General features: G+C 40.1%; 1 protein-coding gene across 14 annotated transcripts in view; it reads right to left on the reverse strand.

Moving 5' to 3' along the window:
• The window catches only part of Wnk1 (WNK lysine deficient protein kinase 1), a 143,300-nt gene extending 118,744 nt beyond the window's left edge, over nucleotides 1-24,556 (reverse strand). For 12 of the 14 annotated variants that reach the window (XM_076567793.1, XM_076567792.1, XM_076567791.1 and 9 more), the window contains exon 1: nucleotides 23,062-24,556. In XM_076567793.1, coding sequence (XP_076423908.1) covers nucleotides 23,062-23,832 — 771 coding nt within the window. In that variant the 5' untranslated portion in view covers nucleotides 23,833-24,556. The remainder of the gene's footprint in view (nucleotides 1-23,061) is intronic. The other 2 variants (XM_042273999.2, XM_076567795.1) reach the window with 1 other exon arrangement.
• Between the last annotated feature and the right edge of the window lie 286 nt (nucleotides 24,557-24,842).

Here is a 24,842-nt window from a genome sequence, read left to right on the forward strand (position 1 = left end):
GTCATGCATAAAAGATTGAGGATGAGGAAAAACAAGATTAAAGGTATCCAAATCCAAATTTGTCTTTTTGGTATGTGTACATGATGTGTGTATGAGGGAGTGTATGAATATGCATGTGGAGAACATAGGTCAACAATGAGTCTCTCACAAAACCTGGAACTCTCATACTCAGCTAGACTGCCTGGTCAGCAAGCCCCCAGGATTTATTTCGTTTCCACCTCCCCAGCACTAAGATAAGACACACTACATACACTGGCGCATCAGGCTTTCACATGAGTATCCAAACTGAGGTACTCATGATTGTGTGGTAAGCACTTACCAGGAATCTCCCCTGTGCTTCCAAACTGTCTTTAACCTTAACACTTACTATACCTGATAAGAATTCCATGAGCTAAAGAAAGCAAAGTGAGTCACATAGTTTTTCAAAATATGAATATTTATGGCATGAAATGCATGAGGAAACAGAAGCACATACAAACTTTATTTCTCTGGGCAAAGGAGGGTAGAGCATGAAGGAACTTTGGAAGGCTGGAGAGATGGCTCAGAAAAGAAGAGTACTAAAGAAATGTTCAACTCCTTAGTAACCAGGGAAATGCATATCAAAACTACTTTGAGATTCCGTCTTACACCAGTCAGAAAGGCCAAGATCAATAAAACAAGACATCTCATGTTGGTAAGGATGTGGAGTATGGGGAACACTCATCCTTTGCTGGTGGAACTGCAAACTTGTATAGCCATTATGGAAATCAGTGTAGCCGTTTCTCTGGAAGCTGGGAAGAGATCTACCCCAAATCCAACTATACTTCTCTTGGGCATATACCCAAAGGACTGACTCGACATCCTACAACAGAGATACCTACCCAACCATATTCATTGCTTCTCTATTCATACTAGCCAGAAACTGGAAACAGCCTAGTTGTATGTCAATAGAAAAATGAATGAAGAAAATGTGGTACATTACACAATGGGATGGCACTCAGCTATTTTTAAAAAAATAAAATTCGTAAGTAAATGATGGAGCTAGGAAAAAAAATTATTGTAAGGTAACCCAGACCCAAAAAGGCAAATATTGTGTGTATTCACTTATATGTGGATGCTATAAGTTGTTAAGTCTTCAATATGCAGGCTACAATCTGTATAATCACGGAGGTTGGGTATGCAGTAAGAGACTAGGGGGAAGGATGGATCTCTCTAGGAAGGAGTAATAGAATAGTTATAGATAGACAATGGTCAGGGTTGGGGATATAGAATAGAAGAATCAAACAGGGAAGGGGAGGGAAGAGGAGAAGGGAATATGGGGAGGGGCAGCTAAAACTAAGGGCTATTTGAGGGCTCATATAGAAATCTAATACAGTAGAAGCTTCTTAAAATATATACATGAGAGAAATCTAAATAAAATCACCAAATAACAAGAGAGACAAAGACCCAACTAGACATCTCTCATCACCAAATGAAACATTATCAAGTTGTTGGCCAAAGGGACCACATGGATAACTTCCACCCCAAAACAGCCCAGGCTATTGTCAAAGCTATTAGTTGTTCTCCACCAACTGATGGTAACACCTTGTTGCTGAAAACACCTATGTAACTAATTGAACCCAGAAATCAATGTGGTGTTCTACAGGCTGGTGTTTATGGTACTAGCGGATACTCTGCATACTACCAGAGGAGAAAAGTAAACACCAACCCTTCTATCTACAATGCTGACCTGCCATAAGATACTCTGGTGCAATAGTGACATAAAGCTTATGGGAGTAACCAACCAATATAAGGCCCACTCCAGGAGATGGACCCATCCCTGACACTGTTCAAGTGGCCAAGAACCTGAGACTAGAACAGGCACCTAGGGAAAAAACCAAATGCTACTGTTCCACTAAAGGAACATAGCAATAAAATGACTCCCCAACAACATTCTGCTATCCACAGATCAGTGTCTTTGCTCAGCTGTCATCAGAGATTTCTTCTGCAGTAGACAGGAACAAATATTGAGCCCAGCAGCTGGACAATGTGCAGAGAGTGAGAAACCTTGGAACACTCAGTCCTAGATATGATGTCCATTAAATCCCTCCCCTCAGGGTTCAGGTGACACTGCAAAAGAGGTGGCAGGAAGATTTTAAGAGCCAGACAAGATGAAAGACATCAAGGAAACAAGGCCTTTTAAACACAGCAGAACCAACACACATATGACCTCACAGAAAATGCAAGGAAGGGCCTAGATGGGTCTGGGCCAGATGGGGTCCCAGCACCAAAAGGGAAAGTGGACATATGCCCCCTATCCCTAACCCAGAAGCTATCTCCAATTGACAACCACTTGCAAAGGAAAAATTAATATTCTTGAACAGAATCTCACTGGGTGTCTTTGTTAGGGTTTCTACTGCTATAAAAAGACATCATGACTTCGGTAACTCTATAACGGAAAACATTAAATTGGGGCTGGCTTACACTTTAGTCCTTTATCATCATGGTGGGAAGCATGGTAGCACAGAAAGACATGGTGCTGAAGACCACATAGCTGAGAGTTCTACTAAAGATAGCAGTGAGAGACTGCCACAGCAGGCCTGGCTTGAGCATCTGAGACCTCAACAAAGCCCACCCCCAGTGACACACCTACTCCAAAAATGCCAAACTTCCTAATAGTACCACTCCCTATGAGCCTATGGGGGCCATTTTCTTTCAAGCCACCACAGAGTACACAAACCACTCCTAAAGACAGGACCATGCCCAGCAATAGATAACTAACACAAAATAAATTCAATGGCAATTTTGGAGGTTCCTTGTCTCATAATGCTTTCTCTGGGCATTATTTTTATTCCTTTCTTTTTATTCATTGTATCTTTTTTGCCCTCCCTTATAGGACTTTTGTGTATACAATGTGGTTTCTGGTTTTGTGTTTTAATGGGATTTCTATGTGTGCAAACATGTGTGTCTCTGTATCTAAATGTGTTTCTTGTGCTTTCTTTGGCTCTTTTTCTCCTGGTAGTATGTTTGCTTCATCCGATTCTGGTTTATTCATTTTTCTTTTCTTTTTAAAAATTTTTATTTTATGTGCATTAGTGTTTCGCCATGGTTATCAGATCCCCTGGAACTGGAGTTACAGACAGTTGTGTGCTGGGAAACGAACCTAGATCCTCTGGAAGAGCAATCAGTTCTCTTAATCTATGAGCCATCTCATCTCTCCAGCCCCCATTTTTATTTTCTTATTTTATTAGATGCCCATTTGTATTCTGAGAGAATGATAGGGTGTAGATTCATGTAGCCAATTTTCCTCTGTAAGGAAACTTTTCTTTAACATGCTCTCTCTCCCATTTAAAGGGGGGAGGGCATAACTGAATTAGAGGGAGTAATACTTTTTAGGTACTACAAAGACAATTAAGAAAGTTCCTCTCCCTAGCTAGGTATTAATTATTGGAAAAAATAAATATTTGTGTACCAAGAAATCTTGTAATTCCCCTCATCTATTGTAAGCACTCTTGGTTATAGATCATGGGTAAATAAGACTGTTAAATGAAGGGCACATGTTTTAAATACATAATAAGTTACTAATTAATAATAATTAAAAAGTAATAATACATACAAAAGCCAAAAATGCTAATGGCAGCAAACAGAAATGAGAAGAAAACTATCAGGAAATGGCTTAGCAATTATATTAACTAATGTTAGATACTTTAAGGCTGAACTAAATAAGCTTTAAACAGTTTTATCTGCTTTCTTCATTTTTTTAACAAAGTAAATCTTTAATAAATATTTGATGAAATAAAATAGCTTCCCATCTTTGTGTGTCAGGTTACACAAAATATTTTTTAAAGAAGGGGGGGAGGAGAAAGAAAGAAAGAAAGAAAGAAAGAAAGAAAGAAAGGAAGGAAGGAAGGAAGGAAGGAAGGAAGGAAGGAAGGAAGGAAGGAAGGAAGGAAGGAAGGAAGGAAGGAAGGAAGGAAGGAAGAAAGGAAGAAAGGAAGAAAGGAAGAAAGGAAGAAAGGAAGAAAGAAAGAAAGAAAGAAAGAAAGAAAGAAAGAAAGAAAGAAAGAAAGAAAGAAAGAAAGAAAGAAAGAAAGAAAGAAAGAAAGAAAGAAAGAAAGAAAATACCTCTTAGCCAGGCATGGTAGTAAATGCCTTTAATCCCAGCAGTCAAGAGGTAGCTGGCTCTTTATGAGTTCCAGGCCAGTTAGGGCTTCATAGCGAGACCTTGTCTCAAACAAAACAGGGGATATAAAATTGGCTCTGCAGTTCTTCCAGAAGTCCTGGGTTTGGGTCCCAGCACCTACATGGTGGCTCACAGCCATCCATAACTTTAGCTCTGGGGACCTAGTGCCCTCTTCTGACCTCGACAGGCAAGAGTCATGCACATGACACATATACATACACATGGAGGCAAAGAAAATAAAAGAATCTAAATAAAATTCTCTCTTAAAGTACCCCTTGAGGTAAGTATATGCTTAAACTTGCTCTTGTACACTGTAAAGATTTGTCTTGAGTTAGTTTAATAAAACACTGACTGGCCAGTAGCTAGGCAGGAAGTATAGGTGAGGCGACCAAACTAATGCTGGGAAGGAGAAAGGTGAGTGAGGGGTCACTGACAGGTGCAGAGGGAGCAGGAGATGAATGTGCCATGCTAATAAAGGTACCGCCATGTGGCAGAAGGTAAATAAGAAATTTGGATTAACCTAAAATGTAAGAGCTAGTTAGTAATAAGCCTGAGCTATTGGTTGAGTATTTATAATTTATATTAAATCCCCAAGTCAGTTATTTGTGAAGCAGCTGCTGGAATGGATAGCAGGTAGTCGAGACAGGAAACATCCATTTACATAAACTAAAAAAATTATTACGGGCGTTGGTGGCGCACGCCTTTAATCCCAGCACTCGGGAGGCAGAGCCAGGCGGATCTCTGTGAGTTCGAGGCCAGCCTGGGCTATCAAGTGAGCTCCAGGAAAGGCGCAAAGCTACACAGAGAAACCCTGTCTCGAAAAACAAAAAAAAAAAAAAAAAAAAAAACCCAAAACAGCAGCCGGGCGTGGTGGCGCACGCCTTTAATCCCAGCACTCGGGAGGCAGAGCCAGGCGGATCTCTGTGAGTTCGAGGCCAGCCTGGGCTACCAAGTGAGCTCCAGGAAAGGCGCAAAGCTACACAGAGAAACCCTGTCTCGAAAAAAAACAAAAAAAAAAAAAAAAAAAAAATTATTAAAAAATAAGCACAGACCTAAGTTTTACAACCATTTTGATTTTTGACAGTATTATTCTGTAGCACAGGCTAGTCTAGAACTCAAGCTGATGCTCTTGCCTCAGCCTTCCAGTTATGAGCCACCATAACTAGCTGGTTTCACATAAACTAAGATTCATATTGTACAAAAATTTTTCACTTGATAGTATAAAGGACCTTCACGTAGAGAAGCATTTGTATGCTACAATGCTGGGCACACAGGAAAATTTCCAGATAGGTATCACTATTGATATGATTTTTCTCTTAATTGTGAGAAAGACCTTATGTTCTTAATTTCAAATATGTAAAGATGGTAAATTAGAATTGGTACTGACACTTAAATTTTTATTCTAAACTCAATAGATTTTTTTTTACTATATAATACAGCATACACACATATATAAACACCCACAATATCTATGATAATCTATAAATCCTAACAAAGTTTGTAATATATCAGGCTGTATTGGGGTTAGAAACAATGTAAAATATTATCATCAGATTCCAAATATACCACACAGTTCACTTTCCACTACAGCTATAACTCATTTTCCTAGACCTGGCTAAATGTAGTTCTACCAGCCAACTGAAACCATTTAATCTTTTTGACATTTCTATCTAATATAACATATATATATATATATATATATATACATACATATATATATATATATAATAACTATATAATAGAAGGAAAAAAGGGACAGGGGAGCAGGGAAGAAAAGGAGAAAAGGGCTAAGCAAATACTTAAACTATAAACCTTGTAAAGTCTTCTACAACTTAAAAGAATAAACATTAAACAAAGTGGACTGAAAACTTAGGCAGGGGAGGGGAAGATGACACTCAAGAATGCAACATTACCATGCCAGCTGTAGAGGCAGCACTCAGGAGAAAAGCAGGAGGATCTTTGTGAATTTGAGGCCAGTTTGATGTGCATATCAAGTTCCAGGAGTACACAAGAGACCCTGCCATAGATAGATAGATAGATAGATAGATAGATAGATAGATAGACAGACAGACAGACAGACACAGATGATAGGAGTACACAGAGACCCTGCCATAGATTGGATGGATGGATGGATGGATGGATGGATGGATGGATGGATGGATGGATGGATGGATGGATGGATAGATAGATAGATAGATAGATAGATAGATAGATAGATAGATAGATAGATAGATAGATAGAGACAGGCAGACAGACAGACAGACAGACACAGATTATAGATACAGAGAGAGAGCAAGAAAAAAGAACGAAACTTTAGGAAGCTAGAAAAATGGCTCAGAGATGGACAAGCATGAGGACCTGAATCCAATCCTGAGCAACCAGGTAAATTCCTACAGTAATCCCAGCCCTGTGGAAGAGGAGACAGGAGAATCCTGAGGCTACACACAAAGTATGAAACAATGGCAGATTTGCTGTCCTTTTAAAATTGTGGTTAGAAATTTCTTAAGGGCCTTTTCTCACAGATGTCCATTTACCTGAACAGGTTGCTATATAATCCTTTAGAAGTTAATAACACAGCAAACACTTTATCCACTGAGCCATCTCCCCAGCCCCATAAATACCTTTTATATATGGAAAAAAATTTATTTTTAATGTCTTGGAAGTTAAAAAAATAAATGTCATAGCAAAACCAAAACTCGATAGCATGGTCAAATCAAAATTTCCTAGAAAAATTCATAGTAAATAGAACCAAAAGATTAAAACAGGAAAAAAGAGAAACAACTCATCTAGGAGAGAAAAGATACATATAATAGGTACTTCAAAACAAAGAAATCAAGGGCAAGAAACAAGGATTCAGCCAGGAGGTGGAGGGGGGTGGGGTCCATGCCTTTAATCCCAGCACTCAGGAGGCAGAGGCAGGTGGATCTCTGAGGTCAAGGCCAGCCTGGTCTACAGAGCTGTTAATTTGTCAAAATATTACTTATTTAAAGTCATAAAATTGTCTAGTTCCACTTTTTGTTGTTCTAGTTCTGTTTGTTTGAGACAGAATCTTGATATGTGCCCAGGCTGGCCTTCCAGAGCTATACAGAGAAACGCTGTCTCAACACACCCCCACCCTGCAAAAAAGAAAGGAAGAAAAGAAGGGAGGGAGGGAGGAAGGGAGGAAGGGAGAGAGAGAAAGAAAGAAAACAAAAAACTATCATAACAAAAATAACCATGCTAAAGACTAAATTTCATATCATGAAACAAATACTATCAAAATGTGGTGGCACACACCTTTAATCCTAGCACTTGGAGGCAGAAGCCCTTTACAAAACATCTCTCAAAAACTCAAGTCCAAAAAGTTGCTGAAAAATTTTAGTGTCACTATCTTGTTTCAACAAAGATTAAATTCAAAGTAAAAGTAAAAAAACTAATAGATTGGGTCTGGAGAGATGGCTCATCACTGGAAATGTGCCCTGCTCTTGCAGAGATCTGAACTTCAGTTTCCAATATCCAAATTAGTGTTTCATAACCACTTGTAACTCAAGTTCTACAGGCTCTGATGCCCTCTTCTGGTCTCTGGTTACTGCATACACATGCACAACCTTCCCCCACAACCACACACACACAATTAAAACTAAAATCTTTATCAGGGTGTGGGGGCCAATGTCTTTAATCCCAGTACTCAAGAGGCAGAGGCAGGTGGAACAGGGCTGTAAACACAGAAAAACCCTATCTCAAAAAAATCAAAACAGAAAAAAAGAAAAACCTAAAATCTTTAAAATAAAAATTAACAGATAATTTAATTATCTATATGGAAGTCTAAGACAGAGCAAAGTTAGCAGAATCTTGCCTAGCTGTGCAAGACCCTGAGTTGGATCTCCAGCACTGTATAAACCAGTGCATGCAGGAGAGTCAGGGGTGGGAGGTGGGGTTTGGTCAACCTCAGTTCCAGAGCAAATTGAGACCCTGTCTCAAAGAAAACAAAAACAAGAAAAAAAGAAACTTTACATGGACTCAACTTCAGCTGTTAAATAAAACCTTAATCATCTGTTCCTTTCTAAGAATGAAGTTAGCAGAGCTTGTGTTATTAGACATGACAGAAAGAAACTAAAATTCATATAGCCAACAATTTTCATTTTGTAGTAAATACATAAACCATTTGTTTAATTATTTAAAAAAAAAAAAGACAAAAGGACAGAAAGTATACTGGCTATTCCAAAGGCTAAGGCACGAGAATTACAAATTCAAGGCCAGCTGGAAATTAATGAGAACCTGTCTCAAAATAAAAATAAAAGGGAACTGATGATATACCTCAACGGTAGAGTATGTGTAAGGCTCTGAGTTCAACATTCAATACAAAAAAAACCAAGAGCAACCTGACCTGCATAGCAATAGCATAGCCAGCCTATCTGGAAAAACAAACAAAAAAGGATCTAACTTTAGGTTTATACCTTAAATGTTTTTCAAAGTAGTTTATAAACAATGCCTCTCATTTTCTTATGAGACAAAATATTTTGTAAAACTTTAGGCTTTTAATGTGTGTATTTACTGTCAAAATGTAGAAAGTGTTACTTAAAATGCTTCTTGGTCATAGAAGTTGAAAGTATCTGTGGCAAACCACACTGTATATCCAAATACTTGGAAGAGTCACAGAACTAAGACTGAATCAAAGAACTGAAATATATTTAAGACAGAGGCCTAAAGTTGACTGGATCTTTACCAATGAGTCATTCTTCTACAGTTTATGTTTGAACCAAGTCTCCTAAACTAAGCTAAATTAGGCTATAGAAAACCACATTAATATTTAAGTGTGAATTCACAGTCTCTTACTTTGGATTCTAATAACTAAAACAACTTGTACCCTACTACATGTGACCATTTTCCCAAGTATTAGTGTACCAGATTAATGACCATGCCAGCCATCCCATTAAAAGCTTTTTCTAGCTAGTTACTTGGTACTTAGCTTTTTATGGCACTTTTCTTTTCACATTATGCTCAGTAGTGCATGCAGCACACTACATTTAGGAATGCAACACACTTGTTTAGGAATGCATAGCCGTGGTCATAAAATCTCCTTTCTATAGTACCTAAATTCAGAAGCAAAATACTACAAAACTGAATTGAACTATTCTGTATTTTTGTGATTTGTATTATATCTTACTAAAATAAATAAGCTTTATTTAAAAAAGTATTATCTTAAATATCTGAAAAATACCTCATTCTCATCACCTAATAAATAAATCTTCGATAATAACTGATTAGTAAAAACAAACATACAAAAATTGAAGTTAAAATTGAATTTGCTAACAGGTCAGAGTGACACACATCTATAATCTCAAAGTCAGGAGACTGAATAAGGAGGCTCATGAGCCTGAAGCCAGCCAGCCTGGCCCTCAAGAGTTCAGGAACAATCTTAGTTACACAATGAGACTATCTCAAAAAGTCAATCAACACACAAAATTGAGTTAGAAAAGATTCTCTATATAAAGAACCAAACAAAACAAATACTGCAAGTAAAGGGCAGCTCATAACTAATATACAACCAAAGATGTACTACCACCCCCCTCTTTCCCAGTACTCGTAATAAACTTGTAATATTACATGCAAAGAAATCACCCTCCAACATGTTTCCTATTAGTTGTTATTCTACAGACATTATCTGTTCACCTTTAATGACTATCAACAAAATCACAAACTTAAGAGAATGTTCAGCCATGAGAATGGCAGAAATACTGGCTCTTAGGATGAGTCAAACTAGTAAAGTACGGATAAATTGAAAGAAAAAAAGTGTAAGCAAGAGAAAAAAAGAAAGCTAACTCAAGTATCTGAGTCCTTTATATCCAAAACAAGAAAAAATGTTGCATTCCTCAAATCTGCCATATGCACAGTCATAGAGACTTTACTATTATTATGTGTGCATTCATATGTGTGTGGACACATTTACCATGGTTTTCATGTGGAGACCAGAGGACTACTGTGTGGAGCCAGTTATCTCCTACCACCTTTACAAAGGTTCCAGTGACAGAACTCAGGTCACCAGGCTGTGCAACAAGTCACCTGAGCCACCTTGCTGACCTAAGATATTTTTCTTTAGTTGTGAATAGCATTTTGTTTCTTTTTATGTTTTTAGTGAGCATATCAAATGAGCTATATTATGGCATTTTCATGTGTACATGGCTTTGCTCCTATTCGTTGCTTTCCACTTCCCTCCCCATCCCTCTACTTCCCACCATCCCTCAAATTATCAACCCTCCCCACTTTCATGACAAGATGTTTTTAAATACACTAACTTTGGTCTATAGTCTAGTCAATTCACAAAAGGGCTATGTGTTTGTGTTTATATTAAACTCACACTTACATACCTAAGCTCTTTTCCTAACAGAGTTCTAAATGAGAACAGAAAATCCTCTCATATATTAATGTGTTTACTCACACATTTTTCTAAAATATAATTAAGCTGAGGTTATGGCACAAGCCTATAATTAATGCCAGCATTCGGGAGATAAAGAAAGAACTAGGAATTCGAGACCAGCCTCTGTTTTGGGACACCAACTCAAAATTAAACAACAAAAAAAAATCTTTAAAAAACGTATTGATTGCCAGGTGTGTGCCAACACTTTAATACCAGCACTCAGAAGACAGAGGCAGGTGGATCTCTGTGAATCTGTTGTCAGCCTGGTCTACAGAGAGAATTCCAGGACCGACAGGGCTACATAGAGAAACCCTGTCTCAGAAAAATTAAAGAAGTTATTGATTCCTGGGCAGCAGGTCAGTGATAGAACACTTGCCTAATAAGCACAAGGCCCTGGGCTCAATTTCCAGAGACACAGGCACAGGCACGGGCGCGCACACACACACAACACGTTATTAGTCATATCTGAATCACTCCTGGTTAGCCTTATTTAGCTATATCTCAAGATTGTTGTTGATTCATGATTATTTTAAAGTAATATAAGCACCTAACTGACGAAATCTAACTTTTCAAAAAGAAACAAAGCTGAAAACCTCCAAATGCTGACATGAACCAGAGACTGAACCTCATGAATGCTAAGCAAGCTCTCTACCATTGAGCTACAAAAGTAAAACTAAAGTAATACTACATTTCATTCAGGAATGAGAATAACACAGGCACATAATTCTCAATAAACCACAGAATAGTAGTAATTAAGGGCTCAGGAAGTTATTTAGTCCAATCTTTTATCTTTGAAGTTCCTGAATACCTACTCTGTATGACCAGGTCTTTGTAAACACTAGTCAACAATTATGACTCACACTGTTTTAATTTAATTTTCTATATTCCACATTCTTATTCACAGATCCTCATTTAATACCCTCTTCCAAGTCATTGGAAAAATCATACAATGTGACTTATCTCCCAAAGTTCAGCCCAGTTACAAATGCCATACAAACTAAGAACACACTGAAATCTAATTTCAACTTTATATATTTAAAATATAACACCAAAACTGAACACTGAAAAAATAATTTTAATCTTTAGTCCACAAACAAATTGAACTATTTTAATGTCCACTAACAAGGCAATTACTATAAAGTTAAGAGGATGCTCAGCCTTTAAAATGAGAATAGAAAGAAGGTAACAAAAAAGATCTGGGCTCATCTTCCAATCCTACTATTTGCTAGTTGTAGTCTTGGTAAATTATTTAATTTCAGTTTTCTCTAAAATAACATTGACTGCTTACATGTCACAAGTATTAAATGAGAATGAACTGGGAAGACAGTTGTGCAAGCTTCAAGACCTGAGTTTGGGTCCTTGGAACACATTTTTTAAAAAGGGCAAATATTCCATCACTCATAGACCAAACTTGGGGATGCAGACAGAATCCCCCTGAAAAGCTGTAGGCCAGCTGGCCTGAAGTAGGTAGCACAGTGGCAAACAAAAGAGATCCTGACTCAAACAAGGTGGAAGGTACGGACAGATACCCAGGTTATTATTCTCCAACCTCCACACTCAAATTATGGCACATGCATAGTATCATTCACGAACACCATACACAAAAATAAACATTTAAATTAGAATATGTAAACCATGATTTTCATCCTTTTCTTTAAATTCAAGAACAAGTCTTTTGCATGCACACTTCAATTTAATATATTTTCACATTATATCCCATCAAGAAGCTTCTATTGAAGCCACAACTCACCATAACAGAAGTTTAAAGAGAAATGATGTTAAGAATTATGTTTTAGTAGTGTATTGTTTGATATGCCATTTACTTCATATTAAGTAATATCTTAACTCAATAAATACTAGTTCATAACATACAAGTGAGACAATAACACAACTGTCACTGTGAAAGTATACATAACATAGCCACAAAAGTAAATACAGTTTTTAAAGATTTATTTATTTTTATGTGTATGTTTTCCTGTTTTCCTGCATGTATATATATGTACCACATATGTGCCTGGTACTGCAACATCAGTTCTTATATAGCATTTTAAAAGGGTAAGTTTGTGATAGCCAATAGAAACAGAATGAAGCTAACTGAAACTTAAAATTTAAATGCTGAAAAATGTAAATAAAATTAACATAAATGAAGTCAATAATAATGTATATTTAACCAATATAGCCAAATATTATTATTTTAACCTGTAATGTTGTCTTTATTATTTAACTATTAGTGTAACTTTCTTTTTGTCTTAAATTTTCCAAATCCAATGTGTATTTACTGTTGTGGGATGTTGTTCTGTATGCTATGAATGTGTTGCTCTGATAGGTTGATAAATAAAATGCTGATTGGCCAGTAGCCAGGCAGGAGGTATAGGCAGATGAAGAGAATTCTGGGAAGAGGAAGGCTGAGTCAGGAGTCCCAGCCAGACACAGAGGAAGCAAGATGACAAGGCAGAACTGAGAAAAGGTTCCAAGCCACGTGGCTAAACATAGATAAGAATTATGGGTTAAGTGTTAAGTGTAAGAGCTAGTCAGTAATAAGCCTGAGCTAATGACCAAGCAGTTATAATTAATATAAGCCTCTGTGTGTTTACTTGGGGGATGCAAGTGGGAGAGATCTGTTCCGACCACCAGCTGGCCGGGACACAGGAAAACTTCCAACTACATTGTACTCATGCACGTAGGCTGGTAGGTACCCAAGTAACATACCAACTGATAACAAAGTGGTGAAATTATCTTGCAGGTTATAACTCCATTATTCCATGGAGCATTAATAGATATGGGTTACCTTTGAAAGAACATAGAAAAAAAGAACTCTTAACCAACAATCCACAATCCTTGAACACCAATGTTAGCCACCAACAATTAAACACCAGTCCCTTCTACAAATTTAAAAATGTTGATAAAACCAAATGCCCTAGATTATAAAACCAAAAAAGAAGCTCCCAAAACCTAAAAATATCACATTAATAATTCAGCATCACTTACTGAAAACACAACCAAACCTAGAAGCAAGAAAGACTCAAGTAATACAAACCCAAAATGCTAAAGCTGGAGTTTACTCATACCTATTCATCTTTAAAACACTAAAGTCTATTCTAAAAAAATTAGCATTTCCACTGCCTAGTACAGAGAACATCAGAAGCAACCATTAATAAAAATATTAAGGCCAGGTACTACACACCCATAATTCTAGCACTGAGGAGGGCAAGGCAGAATTATCAGTTATAGGCTAGCTTGAACTATATAGGGAGCTATTGTTTTAAAGCAAACAAACACCTTTGATCCCAGCCCTCAGAAGCAGAGGTGGGCGGACTTCTAAGTTCAAGGCCAAGTGGGTCTACATGGTGAGTTCAAGGACAGCTAGGGATGTTATACAGAGAAACCCTCTTAATGACAAAAATCTTTCTACTTTGAGGGCAAAACTTTAGTTACACAAAGCTATTAGAAGTAAAGCAACATCCTGTTTCCACAATAATAATCTTACAGTGACTATAAGAAATATTTCTCTTTAAATACTTAATCCTGCCGGGCGGTGGTGGCGCACGCCTTTAATCCCAGCACTCGGGAGGCAGAGCCAGGTGGATCGCTGTGAGTTCGAGGCCAGCCTGGGCTACCAAGTGAGCTCCAGGAAAGGCGCAAAACTACACAGAGAAACCCTGTCTCGAAAAACCAAAAAAAAAAAAAAAAAAAAAAAAAAAAAAAAAAAAAAAAAAAAAAAAAAAAAAATACTTAATCCTGACAGAAGTAATATTGCAATAACCAATATCTATAACATCTAAAAATCTATAAGCACATTAAATTAATACAACAAACATTCTAGAATCTATATATGTATATTGCCTAAAAGGCCATTTAAGTGGAGATTTGTTTAAGGATGAAGTATAATGTGTGACATTATAAATAACTGCTAAATGGAACAAGACTTAGAAGTACACTAAACTCTTAACTCATTTCTTCCAGAAAGTACTTACTAGTAGAAAGAACAAGAACTAAGATAAAGTCTCACAGGGGAGGCCAGGGGTTGGGGGTGGGGGTGGGTGTTGTGTTAATAAGGTCTTACTATGCAGCCTGGAACTCACAGAGATCCACTTGTCTCTGCCTCCCTGGTGCCACCAAACCCATGCATGCTGATGATCTTAAACAAGTTATTAAACCTCAATTTGTTTCCTCAAATATAAAACTCAAAAAGCTATACTATCTTCCCTGTGGTGTAGCTGTGAAATTACAAATATTTTATACAGTAGGGTTAGGCAAGCAAGTGTCAGTAATTTTGAATTACCCTTCCCCAGTAATTAATTATAAAAAATTCACTTTGTGGGGCTGGAGAGATGGCTCAGAGGTTAAGAGCACCGCCTGCTCTTCCAGAGGTCCTGAGTTCAATTCCCAGCACCCACATGGTGGCTCACAACCATCTGTAATGAGACCCTCTTCTGTAATAAATAAATAAATCTTAAAAAAAAAAATCACTTTGCAAATACTACTTAAATATAAAGCCTGAAGAAAGTACTACAAATAGTATGTAGTGTTTAAACTTTTTGTTTAAAAATAAAAAACAAGAGCATTCTTGAGAAACAATAATAATTCAGAAATTTTTGTGTAATGGAATTTTACTGAAAATCTTGCTGGTTTGGGCTGGTGAGATGCCTCTGTGGGTAAAAACAACTGCGAATCAGAGTTCCATCCCTGGGACCCATAATGGAAGGAAACAACTGTCCTGAAAGCTGCCCTCTGAAGACCATAGATGCACAGTAGCACACATGCTCCTATACATATACAGGGAACAACTTTCGGGATTCTGTTTTCTCCTTCTACTATGTGGGTCCCTGGGATCAAACTCAGGTCAACAGGCTTAGTGTTACCTGCTGAGACATCTCACAACCCTCAATGCTTCAATGTATTTATTTATTTTCATTATTTTAAATTATATGTGTCTTTGTGTGAACATGAGTGCAGATGTCCACTGAGGTCAGGGGTATCTGATACCCCTGGAGCTGGAGCCACCTGATGTGGGTGCTAGAAATTGAAATGTGATCCTCTAAAAGAGTATGTGTGCTTAACCACTGAGCAATCGCTCCAGCCCAATGCTTCAACTTTTAAAGACATTTTGATTGTTCATTAGTCTCATTCTTATTTATGTCTTCTCCTTAACCAGTTATTCTTCATCCTGTTCATTCAACCTTGCAAAACAAAATAAATGGGCAACAGTTACTGTCTCTACATCCTTTCATTCACTCCTTAAATCCACTACAAATATGTTATCCTAAGCAATCTTTTTAATCTGTAAATAGATGTGTGCATCAGTGGCCTGATTCACTAGTTTCATCTCTCATTATTTAACACACTGGTCTGTGTTTGATTACAAAAGACCTGTAGACATCCAAAGTATAAGATGACCAAAAAATAGAAACATCTGTAAAAAGCTGAAACTCAGCAGTACAAAACAAAGAAACAAACAAGAATACTTTTATTTGGATTAAGAGGATTACACTTTTGATAGGCATACTTGATGTATAAGAATTAACCATTAATAGCCTTCAAACAGTACTTAAAGTACTTTTTGTTTTATAATATACTTCCTGTTTTTCAAAGTACCTTCACATACTATTTCAATTGATCCTCACCAATCCTAAATCAGTTAAGACACATTGCTAATAAATCAGTAATACAGATTACATCCTTTACTCTAAAGCAGTTAATGTAAAATGAAAGTATTCTGCCTTGGTTCTCTATGTTACATAGTGTGCTAGTATGCCATAGTGAACTTTTCAAAGACCAGTGAAATAAACAAAAGCATGTAAATAACTTCAAGTAAATATGATTAAATATTTTAAGAATTATATATGGAATCTAAAGAGAAAAATACTTCCCAGTATATGTAAGGGGGATACAACAAAGGTCTCAGCAGATTCTAGAAACAAGGAGTCCAGCAAAGCTGGCATTTAGGAAACTGACAGGTTATATCAAAATGTTAGGGGCAAAGGCCATGTGAAGCTAAGGAACGTGAAAGCACCAGCATCACATTCAACTCTTAAGAATAGAAGAGTAGACTGGCAGCAGTGACGCACACCTTTAATCGCAGCACTCAGGAGTCAGAGCCAGGTGGATCTCTGTGAGCTGGAGGCCAGCCTGGTCTACGGAGTGAGATCCAGGACAAGCACCAAAACTACAGAGAAACCCTGTCTCGAAAGGAAAGGAAGGGAAAAAAAGAATAAAAGAGTAAGATTTGCCACATGACTCTTCAAAATTAAGTGTAAACAAGTTAAGTTCATAGATAACCTCAAAACAACAACATAAATACAACACTACTTAATCACAGTTAATATTCATGACCAAGCTTTGACCTACTTTTGTTTTTCAAAAGAGGGTTTCTTGTAACTGCTCTGGCTGTCCTGGAACTCTCTCTGTAGACCAGGCTGGCCTCAACTGACAGAAGACTGCCTGCCTCTGCCTCCCAAGTGCTGGGATTAAAGGTATGCACCACTATACCCAGACAGCATTTAAAATCTTAAGACTGTGAAAAAGAACATTTTTTTTAAGTCAACAAAATATAATTCTCAACAACAGTTACCTCCTACAGCAATATATATATATTCCAGGGTTTGTTGTTCTGTTTTGTTTAGAATAGTGTATCTATCATTCTGTAGCCCAAGCTGATCCTGAACTTGTAGGAGACCATCCTGTTTCAGTCTCCTAAAAACTGGACTGCCTACATTCAAATCCTGGCTCTGCTAAATGACTGTTGCTAGGGTTGCAGATTTGCACCACCACACCAAGCTAACATACATCTTAAATTCAAGTTTACCAAACCCAAATCACATTTTTTCTTATTCCATTCTGTTTAAAAGAGATAAAGTATTGTTTCAAAGTCACCAATCATTCTTAAAATGTGTATAGCAGCTGCCTTTATACTATAAAGTAAAGATGATCTGGATGTGGGGGCTCATACCTGTAATCCTATCACTCAGAAGGCTGAAATGGGATCGGATACCAGCCTAGGTCACATACATAGTGAGTTATAGGTCAGCCTGGGGTACAAAGTAAGTCCTTATTTCAAAAAAATAATAAATAAATAAATAAATAAATAAATAATCAAATGAGGGGATTCAGTTCTGTGGGTTACTTTAAAACTGGCAAAGGAATAAATTATGGTTTGAGTCACAGAACCACATTCCATTTCTGCAGTATTGCTAATCCTGAAACATTTATATTGTACACTTAGGAGCCAGGAGGCATGGTGGCACACACTTTTAATCCCAGCATTTGAAAGGCAGGGGTGGGTGGATCTTTGAGTTCGAAGCCAGCCTGATCTACAGAGTTACTTACAGGACAGCCAGGGCTGTTACACAGAGAAACCCTGTCTCGAAAAACCGGAGGTGGGGCAGATAGAGTTCTCAGTTATTACTTAAGACTGTAGTATCAAAATATTACCTGTGACTCTAAGTCTATATACCCATATGATGTAAATATAATTTGCCATTGTTAGAGGACTTTAAATCTGACAGCCAGGCCTGGCGGTGGTGTTGCACGCCTTTAATCCCAGCACTCCAGCATTTGGGGATGCAGAGGCAGGTGGATCTCTGTGAGTTGGAGGCCAGCCTGGTCTACGGAGTGAGTTCCAGGACAGGCACCAAAATTACACAGAGGGGCAAAAAAAAAGAAATCTGACAGCCAGCAATCTACTGGGAGTACAAATGCAGCACTTTTTTAAAAATACTTTTCTTTTTTTAAATTTATAATTCATCTTTATTTTTTAGAATGTTATACATGTATACACAATCAAATATGATCATATCCACTCCCATTTCTTCTGCCCTCCAAGTCCCTTTATATATCTCCGAACACATCCCCCTCAACTTTATGACTCGTTAAAAATAACCTCCAATTTGTTGTTGCATGGGTTTGGGACCATCCACTGGAGCATGAGAAACCTACTAGTGGGAACATCATGAAAGAAGAATGCTTTTCCCTCCTAGATAAGCTACCAACTGCCAAAAACTCCTTAGGAAGGGATAGAGACTGAAGAGCAGATCTATGACAGAATTTTGGCTGGCTTGATCTTATGCAAGTTTTATGCAGGTAATCACAGCTGCTGTTTCCTTTAACTTTTGTGATACTGAGGACTGAACCCAGAACTTTGTGCACAAGTGTACTCTATCACTGAACTACATTCCCCAGCCCTCTTTGAGATAAGCTATCCAGGCTGTCCTAAACCTTACTCTGTAGCCTAGATAGGCTTTGAAACTGTGATCTTACTGTTTCAGCCTCCTTGAGTAGCTGAAATAAAATAGGCCTGTGCTACCAGGCCCAACTTGTAATTGCTTTTAATACCTCACAAGTTACTGGATCCTAACCATTTTAATTTTTGTTCTTTTTTTAACCTAAGCTAAGTTATTTACTGCCTATGATTTCAGGTCCTTATTTAACAAACAAGTAGATGGGAGAGATAGCCTAAGATTTCATCCAATTTTGCATGTATTTATTCATGTATGTGTGTAGTTATACACATGCCACAGCAAGAATGCAGGGGTCACAGTACAACTTTCACAAGCTGGCTCTCTCCTTCCACAATGTAGGTGCTAGAGATTGAACTAAAGACATCAGGCTTAGTGGCAGGTGCATTTACCTGATGAGGCATTTCCCAGGGCCATTCTTCTAGTTTTAACATACTTAAGACTTTTAAAGTCAGACATGGTGGTACATGCCTATAATCACAGTGCTAGGAAGGTAAAAGCAGTTCAAAGCTATCCTGGGCAACACAATAAAACCTTGTCTCAAAACAAATAAAAACCACTCAGATTTTTAACTTAATGAAATACAATACTATTCCTGTCTTGCAAAAACAAAACTATATTCAAGTATATGTTCAGGTTGGAGATATATTTCAGTGGTAGGTTCAAATGCTAGTAATGAGGGAGTGGAGGAAACATACCTTCAATATAAAAAAGAGGTATTTTTTTCTTTCCAACCCTTTACTTATTACCCTTAGGATTGTCCTTTAATTTGGACCCAAAAATAAAAGTTCAAAACATTGAACTACTAATACTTTGATCAAAAACAAAATGAGCAGGGTAGTGGTGGCGCACACTTTTAATCCCAGCACTCAGGAGGCAGAGGCAGGTGGATCTCTGTGAGTTTGAGACCAGCCAAGTCTAGAATTCCAAGAGGGCTCCAAAGCTACAGAGAAACCCTGTCTCAAAAAATCAAAAGAAAAAAAAAAAAAAAAGAAAGAAACAAAACTACTGCCTGACTACTACTATAAAGTGTTCTTATAGTAGAAGATTTGCTTATTTTTATTATGGAAGGGAATATTTTTTTAAATCAAAATTGAAAATTTTTCAGAAGCTTGGTTAAAAGGCATGAAAGTTCTGAAAACCAGGACTTTATTCTATAAGCTAGGATCCAGTTGGTTCTGCTCCCAAATGGTGAATTGGATTAAAAATAATAGTCAAGGTAAGATTTCTCCTTAGTTTGATCACACCCACATCTACATAGAGAACTAAGTCCAAAAATTTAATATATTCTGAGAAAAGCTGAGGAGCTTTAAAGTTATTGTTGTGACACAAGATAAATTGAGCTTTTTACAATGTATTATTAGTTCCAGGACAATAAACTATCAGTCCTTAACGACAAAGGGAAAACCAACCAACCACAGTCTGAAAAGTCCTTTTAAATGTGAAATAACTAAGTGCTGCTAAGTGCTATGTTATAGAGTTTGCCTAGCATGCAAAAGGTCCTGAGTTAGCCGGGCGGTGGTGGCGCAAGCCTTTAATCCCAGCACTCGGGAGGCAGAGCCAGGCGGATCTCTGTGAGTTCGAGGCCAGCCTGGGCTACCAAGTAAGCTCCAGGAAAGGCGCAAAGCTACGCAGAGAAACCCTGTCTCGAAAAACCAAAAAAAAAAAAAAAAAAAAAAAAGGTCCTGAGTTCACCAGCAGTGGTGGCGAGATAGGAGGATCTCTGTGAGTTCAAAGCCAGCCTGGTCTACAGAGTTCTAAGACAGCTAAAGTTAAGGCTGTTACACAGAGAAACCCTGTTTCAAAAAACAACAAAAAAAAGGTCCTGAGTTCAATCCCCAGAACAACAAAAATATACAAACATACATTCATACATACATATTTTGTAAGTGAATAACTGAAACTAACAAAGTTGACCCATAAAATTCTCAATACTTAATAAATCCAGTACTTTAAAATGGGTGGTTGGGAAGGACCAGACATGGTGGCTAATAATACCCATAATCCCAGCATTTAGGAGGTTGAAGCTTTAAATTGGTTGCCAGGCTGATCTACAGAATAGATTCAAGTTAGCCTGGGCTGTCTCAAATAAATAAATAGATGAATGAGTGAATGAATGAATGAATGAATAATAGTAGCAATAAAAAGTAGAAGCACACATTCATAAAAGAAACTGTAATAGAATTAAATTCCAGGATCAGTAACAATAGATCCTTGGCACAAAAAAGAAGTGTCTTCCTGTAAATCAATTACATCTAAATTACTGAGTATGATTGACCAGGGATATTTTGACAAATTTATTTTTAAAACAAATAGCTGGGTGGTAATGGTGAACTCCTTTAATCCCAGCACTTAGGAGGCAGAGGCAGGTGGATCTCTGTGAGTTCGAAGCCAGCCTGGTCTACAGAGCTTGACAGTCGAAGGACAGCCAGGGCTATACAGAGAAACCCTATCTCGGGGGGGAAAAAAAGAAAAAGAAAAACAAACAAACAAACAAAAAACCAACCATTTATTTCAATTAGAGGAAATTTAAAGCATATAGGGAAGTAGAGAGGAAAGCTTGATTAACTACCTTGCACAAAACAATTATGTGCTGGTAATTGTTGAAGGTGGATGACTGCTACATTCTCTCACCCTCACTAGATATTTAGAAGCAAATTCCCCAGACATTATTCCTTTCACATTTCAGATGGCCTTGGGTCATTTAGAAACCAAGTCACTTATTTACTAGTTCTTGGGTAAATGAAGTTCTGAGATTATTTCAGTTTTACTTTTCAACTATTTTGGTTTGGTCCCTTTTCTTGGCAAGAAATTAACAGTGACACTTTCATCTATAATATAGCTGAAATTCTGCTTCCACTGTTAACACATGTTCATTTTCTGGTGAGAACAAGGGCTAACAAACTGATATTTACATAGGCGCTTTCTAATATTCGTTATTATTGCTGTAAATCAAGCAATTAGTAAATTAGTGTCCAAACTAATCTATTTAAGGCTAGAATATAGCTGCACTTTATTTATAAAGTGAAAACTTCCCTTTGAGATTAGGGGAAGTTTGGTTTAAAATCTTTTATATCCCTGGCATTGTGGCACAAACTTGTAACCCTAGTACTCTGGAGGCTAAGACAAGAGGGCCCAAAATTTTCAGGCCAGTCTAGACTATATTTTAGGACACTGTCACAAAAATCTTTTTTAACAAGATTACAACAATGATGGTAATTACACAACTTTCAAAGCACTTCTACAATTTTGCATGGACTTTTACTATTTACTATTGACTGAAGAGGATCAAGACAGCCACTCTAATGAGCAGTGTTGGATCACAGGAGCCACGTGGCTTGAGCATCTGTAGGTGGGTGCATACTGTACCTTCCTAGTCCCAAAGCACTTAAATGGAAGGAGACAAGAGAACTGGGGGTCAGGGACTGGGTTGTTGTTTTAATGTTTTTAAGAATGTCTCACGCTGGGCGGTGGTGGCACACGCCTTTAATCTCAGCACTCCAGGTGGATCTCTGTGAGTTCGAGGCCAGCCTGGTCTACAGAACGAGATCCAGGACAGGCACCAAAACTACACAGAGAAACCCTGTCTCAAAAAACCAAAAAAAAAAAAAGTGTCTCACTATGCCTTGAACTTGAGATTTTCCTGCCTCGCTGCCTCAGCCTCTGGAGCAGTTGGGACTTACATGCCTGTCCTGCCACACCTGGACAACATTTCTGTTTTATTATTTACTAAATGCCTATGCTGCTATCAAGTAAGCTGTATCTTAAGGCACAGAGTTCTTATCTACCAACCTGATCTCGGAGTTGGAAACACACAAGGCAGTTCATTATTGCAAAGACTCCGATGAGACTGAAGTGCACAAGGGAAAAAAAGGTTTGATATTTACTTAAAGCAAAAAAATTTCCCCAAAGGCTGAGGATATATATAGCTCAGTGGGAAAGCACTTGCCCAGGCCCGGGGTTCAATCCCCAGTTCAAGAGGGTGGGAGGGAGAAACCCTTCTCCAGTAATTCCACGTTCCCTGCCAGACATTAAATATACAAGTTTGTACTTAAATGACTTTCACCTCATGCCTGGTAGCAATCTCTCTTAACACCAATAGTTCCTATCTTTTCCAAACACCTAACTACAAGCTCCACAATCTCCCAATTTCAACCTCTTCGGAAGCTGGCCTCCCTCTACCACTCAGAGTCAGAGAATTACAAGTAAAGAATGAACTCGATAAACGGGCTTAACCGAGCCAAATTTGAGATCCAAACGACCGAATATGAAAGGAGATGGGACATTACCTGCAATTCACACCAGGCGACTTCCACAGTGGTTTCGGTGTCCAGACCTTTGTAGACCGTCTTAAAGGACCCTCTGCCGATTTCGATGTCAAATTTGAGAAAGCGACCGTCATTGGACATGCCCACGGCCTTGGTCTCCAGCTCTTCGATATCATCCTGTTGCTGGATGTTCCGTTCCTCCTGCTGCTCTTTAGCGCTGCCGCCGCCGCCGCCACTGCCACTTCCACCTATGGACGGCGGTGGCTCCTCTTTGCCCCCCACGAGGCTGGGCTGGGACACCGGGCGGTCTTTGCTGGTACTGCTGGGGACGGTCGTGGTGGCCGAGCCTACAACGGCTTGTTCCCCAGGGGCGGCAGCAGCTGAGGGCTGCTGAGACACCTGGGAAGCGACGGCGGCGGTCAAAGTTTCCTCTCGGTGAGGCTCGGGTGGAGCACTCGGAGGCACCGGGGCGGCGGGCACACTCGGTTGGGGGATAGACAGGGGGAGGCCCGGCAGCTCCAACGCGGTGGCATTGGAGTCGCAGATGACGCTCCGGCGGAAGAAGCGGTGCTCCGTCGGGGTGGTGGTGGCGGCCGCCCCACGGCTGTCCTTGTCCATAGTGTGACGGCGGCGCCGGTACTCCTCGGTTCTGCCGATCCCGGAGTCGGCGACCGTGGCCCCCAGCTTCTCGCCCACGGAGGAATCGGAGCTTGAGCCATTCTTGGGGACGGGCGCCGGGGGCGAAAGGAAGCCCGGCGTGCCGCTCTGCTTCTCGGCGGCGCCGTCAGACATGGTTGGAAGAGTGCGGGCTCGGACTCGTGAACGAGAAAGGGGGACAGGAAGGCCCGGGAGAGCCCCCCCAAGAAGTGCTGGGCAGCGCTCCTACGGCGGGCTCGGAGCCTCCGGACGACTCCCACTCAGCACTGACAAGACGGCCCGAGGGCGACGCGGGACTCGGGGTCCGGCTGCTGCTGCGGCGGCTGCGGCTGCTGCGGCTGCTGCTGCTGGCACCGAGGCTGCTGCGGCTCACGGGGCGGGCTCGTCGGCGGGCGAGGCAGGAGCGGAGCCACGGGGGTTAGCGCCGCACAGTCCGCATCCATCCTGCAGCGAGCGCTGGCCGGGAGGGCTGGGGCAGCAGGAGCGCCGCAGTCATGAGGGCCAGGGCGCGGGGCTGGCTCCCGGGCGAGCGGATGCGACCAAAGCCAAGACGGCTCAGCTCCCGCCGCCGCCGCCCGCCGCCCGCCGAGCACGGCGGGATAGGCCCTGAGGGCGGAGGCAGAGAGCGCGAGGGACGAGCCCCGACGCCGGGCGGTGGCAGCCCGGGGCACAGGAGTGGGAGGGGCCGCGCAGGGGAAAGGAGGGCCGCGGCCCGGGTTCCCGGTCACTCGGCGGCCGCCGCCGCCGCCTCGGGCAGCACGCGCCCCAGCGAGGGGGGGGACCCGTCTCACAGGGCGTCCATCACCAGGCGCCGAGGGCCGAAGCCTCGGAACCTCGAAGACTGAGGAGCGGCCCCCCCCGTCCCCGAGGCCTCCCCGCCCGCCCCGGGCCTGGCGAACCCTCTTCCCCTCTCTGGCCGGCGCCGGCGGCAGAGGAGGGAGGGAACTGTGGGGAGGGGAGGGCCGCTCACCGCGGGGCCCGGGCTCCGCTACTTCTCTGGCCAGGAGGAGAGAAGACCGAAGGAACTGGGAGGAGGGGGACAGGGAGAGAAGAGAGCAGTCACCCCGCTAGGCGCCTTCTGTCAGCGAAGAAGGGAGGGCGGAATGGCCGAGCAGAAGAAGCGCGTCCGCCCGGGAAAAACTCTC

The sequence above is a fragment of the Peromyscus maniculatus genome, chromosome 3 (assembly GCF_049852395.1).
Source record: "Peromyscus maniculatus bairdii isolate BWxNUB_F1_BW_parent chromosome 3, HU_Pman_BW_mat_3.1, whole genome shotgun sequence".
NCBI lineage: Eukaryota > Metazoa > Chordata > Mammalia > Rodentia > Cricetidae > Peromyscus > Peromyscus maniculatus.